This window comes from Propithecus coquereli, unplaced genomic scaffold, assembly GCF_000956105.1.
Source record: "Propithecus coquereli isolate 6110/MARCELLA unplaced genomic scaffold, Pcoq_1.0 Scaffold343, whole genome shotgun sequence".
NCBI classification, from domain to species: domain Eukaryota; kingdom Metazoa; phylum Chordata; class Mammalia; order Primates; family Indriidae; genus Propithecus; species Propithecus coquereli.
In genome coordinates this window covers 1,841,855-1,849,919 of record NW_012149097.1, presented here as the reverse complement: position 1 = coordinate 1,849,919, position 8,065 = coordinate 1,841,855, and the positions used below count along the sequence as shown (strand labels likewise).

At 38.4% G+C, this 8,065-nt stretch overlaps 1 protein-coding gene across 1 annotated transcript in view; it reads right to left on the bottom strand.

Moving 5' to 3' along the window:
* The window catches only part of SDAD1 (SDA1 domain containing 1), a 26,993-nt gene that overhangs the window by 8,417 nt on the left and 10,511 nt on the right, over positions 1 to 8,065 (bottom strand). Inside the window, exons 5-10 of the mRNA XM_012650973.1 lie at positions 6,717 to 6,818; positions 6,017 to 6,086; positions 5,032 to 5,135; positions 2,751 to 2,808; positions 1,568 to 1,626; positions 817 to 987 (exon numbers count right to left, since the gene is read on the bottom strand). Coding sequence (XP_012506427.1) covers positions 817 to 987; positions 1,568 to 1,626; positions 2,751 to 2,808; positions 5,032 to 5,135; positions 6,017 to 6,086; positions 6,717 to 6,818 — 564 coding nt within the window. The remainder of the gene's footprint in view (positions 1 to 816; positions 988 to 1,567; positions 1,627 to 2,750; positions 2,809 to 5,031; positions 5,136 to 6,016; positions 6,087 to 6,716; positions 6,819 to 8,065) is intronic.

Sequence of the window (8,065 nt, the reverse complement as noted above, 5' to 3'; positions counted from 1 at the left end):
AAAAAAAAAAAAAAAAAAGAAAGGTTAAAGGTCTTTAAGGCCGTTATCCCAGCAATATTTTCCAAGGAATACAAAAAGCAACTGTTCAGCTTATCACTTACTTATGAGGACAGATTAGACAATCTTTAAACCTGCACTTAACACTTACTAAGTGTTTCTGAATTAATGAAAACGGCCAAATCAATTGCCCTAGAATGAAAGAGTGATCCAATAATAAATCATTAGTTCCAGGGAGCTATATGATTTGAATGTCCCCTCCACAACTCATCTTGAAATTGAACTGCCACCGTAATACTCTGTAATAGTAGTAACAGGCAGGTCTGTTAAAAGGCGATTAGGCAGGTGATTGTCGCAGGAGCGGGTTCATTATCTCGAGAGTGGGTTGTTATGAAAACGAGTTTGGCCCTCTCTTGCTCTCAAGCTCTCTTGCCCTTCTGCCTTCTGCCCATGACGCAGCAAGGAAGTCCTCAGCAGATGCCAAGCAGATGCCCTTGAACTTCCCAGCCTCCAGAACTGTGAGCCAAATAAATCTCTTTTCTTTATAAATTGCCCAGTCTGTGCCATTCTGTTATGGCAGCATAAGATGGACTAAGACACAGGGTAAGACACGAGTTCAGAGTCGGAGATCAGAGAAAAACACTCAGATTGCTATGTAGTCATTCATTTCCAGAAAGAGTGAAACTAGTAAAAAAACCAAAATGCTGATTAAAAGGACAAGTGTCTTTTCTCTGGTTCCCTCCTCAAAATTCCGACCAATAAAAAAATTACCAAGCCTCCTGAGAAGATTGAAGAATATTTTAAACTGCTTTTCTAGAGGAGACACTGCCAGCTAAAATCTTTTATCTTGGTAACACAGAGCAAACCTGATCCATTAAAGACATCTTCTGCCATGTATGTATGTTCTACATACCCCACTGTCATGACTTCCCCAGAGTTCTTGTCGGTAACAAAATTGTTGGCCACAGTCATGAGCAATGATTGAATGATCTGAGTTGGGAGCAAAAGAAGAGATGAATGCTAGTAAAACATCTGTACCTACTCAAACACTTGAGGATGCAAGGACAACAGATCATTCACAGTGGAAAAACAGCCCTCTACCTTCGGTTTGGGAGTTGGAAGGAATCGAGGGTGAAAACACTCCACTTAGGAGTTATATTCTTAGCTATCCTCAGACTAAATTTTATTCTCCTTTAACATTATTTTAAAATATAGATGGAAAAAACTGCTTTGACACAGGATAATCCAACAGTGTTTTAATTAAGGAAAGGAACTATAAGCTTTGAAAAATAATCACTGTAAACTTGCTAATATTCTTGACTTTCCCTAGTCATAAAATTTGGTTATTAAACAAAATCGGAATTCTCAAGAACCTGTCCAAAAGAAACTTCACTGTCAGTGAGCTGTACAACTGAAGTTCTGTGTATACCTCCTTAAGACTTAGTGTCTCTTCCACCCACTTAAAGGCGGGGTTGGGGGAAAAAGCTCCTGTGGGAACAGTGACTGACGCGCCGAACAGTAACACTACTACCCATGCACTAGATCCAGAAGGCAGGTTAAGGGTTCTCACCTCGGGGGGTACCAGGTGATGAGACGCTTGTGCGGCAAACAGAAGAATCTTTGTTACTTCTGCAAATGTAGAGAACAGAAAGGTCACAGTTGGTTTGCTGCCCTGCTTCTCAGGACTGCAGAAACATGGCAAGCATGTTCTGGCCTTAATGCTATTGCTGTCTGTTCCACCTGGCATGCCCAACCCCAGATATCTGCATGGCTCACCCCCTCGTTTTCTTCGGGTCCCTGCTCAACTGCTGCCTTATCAACAGGTCACACAATCTAAAACAGAACCCCCAAAACACTCCCTATTATCCTCACCCTGCATCCTTTTTCTTCAAAGCACTTATCTTTACCTGGATATATTACAGAGAACTGTCTGTATCTCCCTCTAGAATGTAAGCTCTACGAGGGGAAGGACTTTGCTTTATGTTCACTCTTGAATTCTTGGTGTCTAACGCTGTGCCTGGCATAAAAATAATTAAATACTTGTTGAATGAATAGATGAATAAATACAAATATACATATATTCACACACTCTCCCTTCAAAGGGGCAGTATAGTGTAAGGAACAGGTCCTTGGCAAAAGAAAGACGTGAGGTGAATCCTGATTTGCCATTTATTTGCTGAGGGACCCTGGTGGGGTTTTTTCCCTTTCTTTCTATACTCACAGGACTGACGTCAGGATTAGATGAGATGATGTATGCAAAGCGCTTAGCATAGTGCCTGGCTCATGTTAGATGCTCAATAAATGTTGGTTTCTTTTCTACTTTGTTTCAAGTTCAAAGGCAACAACAACCATCTCTTCTTACCTACTTTTTTGCTGTTTTTATTGAGAATATACATGAGGTCAATGAGAAGAGTACGATAAAATCCTGCTATCTATTACAAAGATATATAGTAAAAGGTCAAATTTCTTTTTTAGAATTTTCCATGAGTACTTATGGTATTACAAAAAGATTTGCTTTGAGAAACAAATTTGTTGTTGTTTTTTTCAAAAACAATGGTTTCTTAAGGCTGATGAGCAGAACTAACCCATGGCCATGGCAGCCCTAGAGAGAAAACATAAGGGCTTCTCTCCCCTTCTCTGACAGAGAACACTTGTGCTCCTAACTCTGCCTTTAACGATTCCGGAACAAAAGACTCTGAATGTTTATTCTATTGCCAAAGCCAACAAAGAATCGTGGCAAGTGAGTGGCTTACCTCTTTGGTGGGGCTGCAGAAACCTTTGCACAAAGGGATAGAAGTTGAAGAGGAAAAGCTGTAGAGAGAACACTGACTTTAATACTGATACAACCGACGCTGTGGAGTTTCACTGCTCAGATCAACTAATTGGGAATCACTTTTCACTTTTGTTTTTTCTCAGTAACCAGCCATGTGCTAGGATGATTCGATATGCTGTATTAACCAAGGAAAGGTGCTCTTTCTCAAATGAGGCTGTGCTGCTATCCTTAAGGAGGAGAAAGTGTATGCAGAATTAACTAAGGGAAGAGGTAAACAAAACGTTAACATTCTTCTATAAAAACTGCTGTGGCTGCAGAACTGATTTCTTAGTGTTCTAAGAGAGAGGGATTACAGGAAGGAACGGCATTGATATCAGGCTCCAAAGCAAGGGACAAAACAGTAAATCGAATCTCCATACTACCTACTACAATTTATTCACTAAAAAACCCACTGCTGGTTTTATTATTGTACACCAGTCCAACCACATAAAGGAATTACTCTGTGCTCCATATTTTTTTTTTTTTGTGCTCCATATTTTAAAGAGAAAATACTAATACTCTGGAGACTACCTAGATAAAGTTGACCAGGACCCAGTTATTAAAGAAACAGGTAATGTTTTAACTTAAAGAAGAGAAATTTTGGAGATGGACTGGTTTTTTTTCTCAATTTTCATCATGTGGGAATAGATTAATTTTTTCTACTTTAGCTACAGAGCAAAAAGTAAGATGGGCCACTAAGAAGTAACAGGGAAGACTTTGGTTCAACATGAAGATGGATGTCCAGTTTTAGTCAGTGTGAAAATCCAGTGTCATTCCATCAAACCACGCTCAAATCGCAAATCCCTCTTGCCTTCCTCTTGAGCTCAAACGCAGGTCTGAATGAAATGACTGCACAAATGCAACAAGAACTGACCTGGTGATCCTACGCTGGGACTACAGCCCACGCAGAAAAAGAAATGTAGTCGGTAAAATGTTAACAGGTTTTTCTTAGATAAAGGCAACAAGTACTTTCATTCACGTGTGCTTTCATTTTTGACAGAGACAGGGTCTCACTCTTGCCCAGGCTGGAGTGCATGGTGCCGTCATGGCTCACTGCTGCCTTGGACTCCTGGGCTCAAGCCATCCTCCTGCTTTAGCGTCCGGAGTAGGGCACTACAAGCACATGTCACCATGCTCGGCTAATTTTTCTTATTTTTTTGTAGAGACAGGCTCTTCCTATGTTGCCCAAACTGGTCTGAACTCCTGGCCTCAAGTGACACTCCCGTCTCAGCCTCCCAAAGTGCTGGGATTACAGGCATTAGTTACAGTGCCCAGCCTCTTGTTTTACTTTTTTATTTGAAAAAATTCTTTAAGGAAAACAACATACTCAATGATGTTCACAGGAGCACGTCACAAGATCAAAATGATATAGAAAAACCTCAATGGTTATTTCTTAATGGCCTAAATTTTTGGGCATCTCTTTTTCTACGATGGCATCTGGTCTAAGAGTATATGTGAAGTTCCCATATGTATACACATATATGCCATCAAGGAGCCCTTGCAATCTAATTTAACACATTAACTGCCATGTGAGTTGTATTGAACTCATGCTAGTTTTGAGCCCAGGGCCTCTTGAAGCATATATAACTCACACATCTCTTCACCTTGGGAGCCAAGAGAACTATTTTTCAAATTGCATATAACTCATGCACAGAAAACAATAAAAAGTAACAAATTTTTCATTAAATTAGAAAGGATCATTTTGTCTTCGAAGTTTTTATTCTATTTTCATAATAAAACACCGTGGCCCCAGGAAAAAAATTTTTCTCTATTGTGGCAGTTAGTATGTTAATATAAAATAAATAACCAGAAAATCCAGCTTTGCAAACGTGACAATTTCCTAGTGGAGGGATCTGGAAGTCAAGAAAGCCAAGAAGGGTTAAACAAACAGAAAGATGTAATAATGGTCAGTAAAAATATGTACCTTATGTTGGCTCAGGAAAATGTCTATGTGAAACAAAGTCAATACAAACGAAGTAGAAAAGCAGAACACAAAATAGCCTGTCCAAAAACTGAATATACGTACAAATTAACATATTTATTTCAAGGAAAACAAAGTGATATAAGCCGCTATTTTTAGAGATTTTATTCTTCTATAAATTGTATGTGTTTAAATGTTTGGGGAATAAAATTATGCCACTCTTCTATCTAATGGCTTTCCTTTTTACCAAAATTAATTCTACTTCTAATATTCACCAAGAGAATCATAATGTGATCCAAACCTCATGAATTCCTACTAATCTGGAGATGAGGTTCATGAGCATCATCTTCACTTCAAACCTCTCCTTAGAGCTCTCCAGCTGCTTTAGTAGTTTTTCCGCAAAATCTGGAAAGGAGAAGACCAAAGAAGTATACTGTAAGGCCATGGTCTGTACAAAATTTATATATTAATAACAGGTGTAGGAAAATGGAGTAGTTGAATCAGTGAAAAGATTGATACACAGGTGAATACACTTTTTAATGGTGCCCAAAGTAAAGTCTTAAGGAGTCCCAAGATTTTCAGCATCAACAACTAGAGTGAGTATTTGATAGATGCTCTACTTAATAGCTCTCCAGAGCCTTACTTCTCAAAGGGTGGTCCACAGACCAGCAGCAGCTGGGAGCTCCTTAGAAGAGCAGAATCTGCGCTTTAACAAGTCCCCCGGGTGATCTGGATGCACATTAAAGTCTGACGGACACTAATCTACAGCAGAGGTCACCAAATGTTGCCACATACCAGAGAACAAAGAGCATCTACTAGTCCTCGACACCCAGCCACGTCCCATACCAACTAAACCAGAGTCTCCGGGAATGACAGGACTCAATTCCCCAGGTGATGCCAATGTATAGGTTAGCTTGAGAATTAGCGTTCTAGAACAGGGTTTCCCAGGCTTTCAGTTTCCACAGACTCGTTTTTTTAAAAAAAGGAACGACAAAAGACTGTCAATTTTTTATTTGGTCAAGTACAATGTGCTAATATTGTGTCGTTGAAGACATGAAACTCAGAAAGGCCTGTTGTTCCACATGTTTATTTTGTTGTAAACTGGGAGTCATTGCTTTAGAACATAATTCTCTTGGTTACAACTAACTAGTAATAATTAAGCATTTATTGACTGTCTATTAAGTGCCAGGGATCTTATTAATATATTCCCTGACAACCCTGAAAGCAGGAAACAAAACAGGCAGGGATAAGGCCAACAAGGAACTTGGGAAGTCATAATATAGTACCTTGGGGATCATGAATCAAATGAATAGCTGAAAAATTAAACACTTCTGGCTTTTTTTTCTTCTTTTGTTTCTGAAAGGGAGAGGGAAAACATTTCCAGTCTGAATTACAGTGATCAAGCCCTTAGAATTCAATGTGCTAATGTGCTAAAGGCTTTTTATGAAGTCTTTTAGACTATTTAAAATGAAAAAAAAAAAAAAATCCTTGTTCCCAAAACCTTTCTTTCAACTGGAAGAACAAAAGTTGGTTTTTGCCTTTTAAAGTTAATCCCAAGATTAAACCTTGGGAATGTTCCAGCCATTAGCACCTGTGAGACTTAGAGAAATTTGCAAATACAAACATTAAAAAACACACAAGGGCCAAATTAATGATTTTCAGAATAATCATTACAAATTAGCAAACGTACTTTATTCATACACTCTTCTGAGAAGACGTGTCTAGCAAAGACACCCTAATATAAGCCACTGTGATCAGAAGACATGAAAAGTGAATTTGATAAAATTAATTGATCCAAGTCATAGATTTTGCTAGAGCTGATTATATTTATTCATCTAAGGAATTAGTGCTTAAAAATTCATCACATATTTCTAAGTCTTTTGCAAATGCTATTCCTTGATTTTAAATTCTTAAAGAGCTCTGGCTAAAAACTACATATTCTGCATTCCAATGATTCCTATCTCATTTCCAAAATCCAAGTCTCACCTTGAGCACTTTCATTGCCTTTTCCAACTTTTTCTTGTTTTTGGAACTTTTCTTCCCTGTAGCATACTGCACTAGCAGGTCTCTTGCTGTTGGTCCTTCATCCTGAAGAAGAGACTACTTTGTAAAATCATAAACAAGGAAAATCTGCATAGAAGCAAAAATCAGTCCTTTCATCCACTTCTTGGTTGTTATGCTCTTTGCACACAACTATTAGAAATGAATACAACTTTTAAAATCAAGTAAAATATAGGTATACACATGTGCACGAGTGCACAAACAGGCACATACAAAAATTTTCACTATAGCATTGATATCTGTCTCTCACTATGTGTATATGTATATATGCGTGCACGCGTGCGTGCGTGTGTGTGTGTGTGTGTATTTATATATATTTTGAGGGGTGGGTCTTACTCTATCACCCAGGCTGAAGTGCAGCAGGGAGATCACACAGCTCACTGCAACCTCAAACTTCCAGGCTCTAGCGACCCTCCTGCCCTGCCTCCTGAGTAGCTGGGACTATAAGCGTGAGCCACCGTGCCTGGCCTGCTTTTGCTTTTTATAAATAGAATGCAACTTTGTTTTTATTTGAAAAAAGAAACTGAAAGCAAATATTTATCAAAAGGGAAATGCCTAAATAAACTATAATGCATTCATATTCTGAAGTATGTGGAGGTTAAAAGGTAGATCTGTATGTATTAATAACTTAGAAGATCTAAATGCACTTGTAGATCTATATATATTGACACAAAGAAAGCGAGTTGCAGAATAATACATGTTATTTATATAGTTTTTAAAAACCTACTATACACATCAGACTATATATGCACATATCCATATATAAATACATGGAAAATAAAATGGTCATCTGTGAAGAAGGAGCTGGAAGTAGAAATAAGACAGGGTCAAGAAAACTTTTATCTGTAGTAGCTAGAAATTTTTATGTGAAAGTTGTCAGAATCAAAATGGAGTCACTTGTGTTAAAAATACCCTGACAAATAATGCTGGGGAAGCCCATGAAGAGAGGGTCTGATATACAAATGCCTGATAATAAAAACTATCACAAAAGACTGCAATAAACACAACCTTGCACAAACACCATTGCAATCTTACACAGAAAATATTTCTGCAAGGACATTTTCTCAGCAGCTGCCTGTCCAACCTCGGACTGGCACCCCTGTTGCTACTGACCCTTGGATTAGCCAATAATTATCTCAAAACAGTTATGTGATCCTCTTCATTTTTCCTTTAAAAACTTGTCTTTCTTTACCTTCCTGAACACACACATACCTTACTATGGCAAGCATATTCCCACTGCAATGCCTTATTCCTGAATAAGTATCATTTTCAGT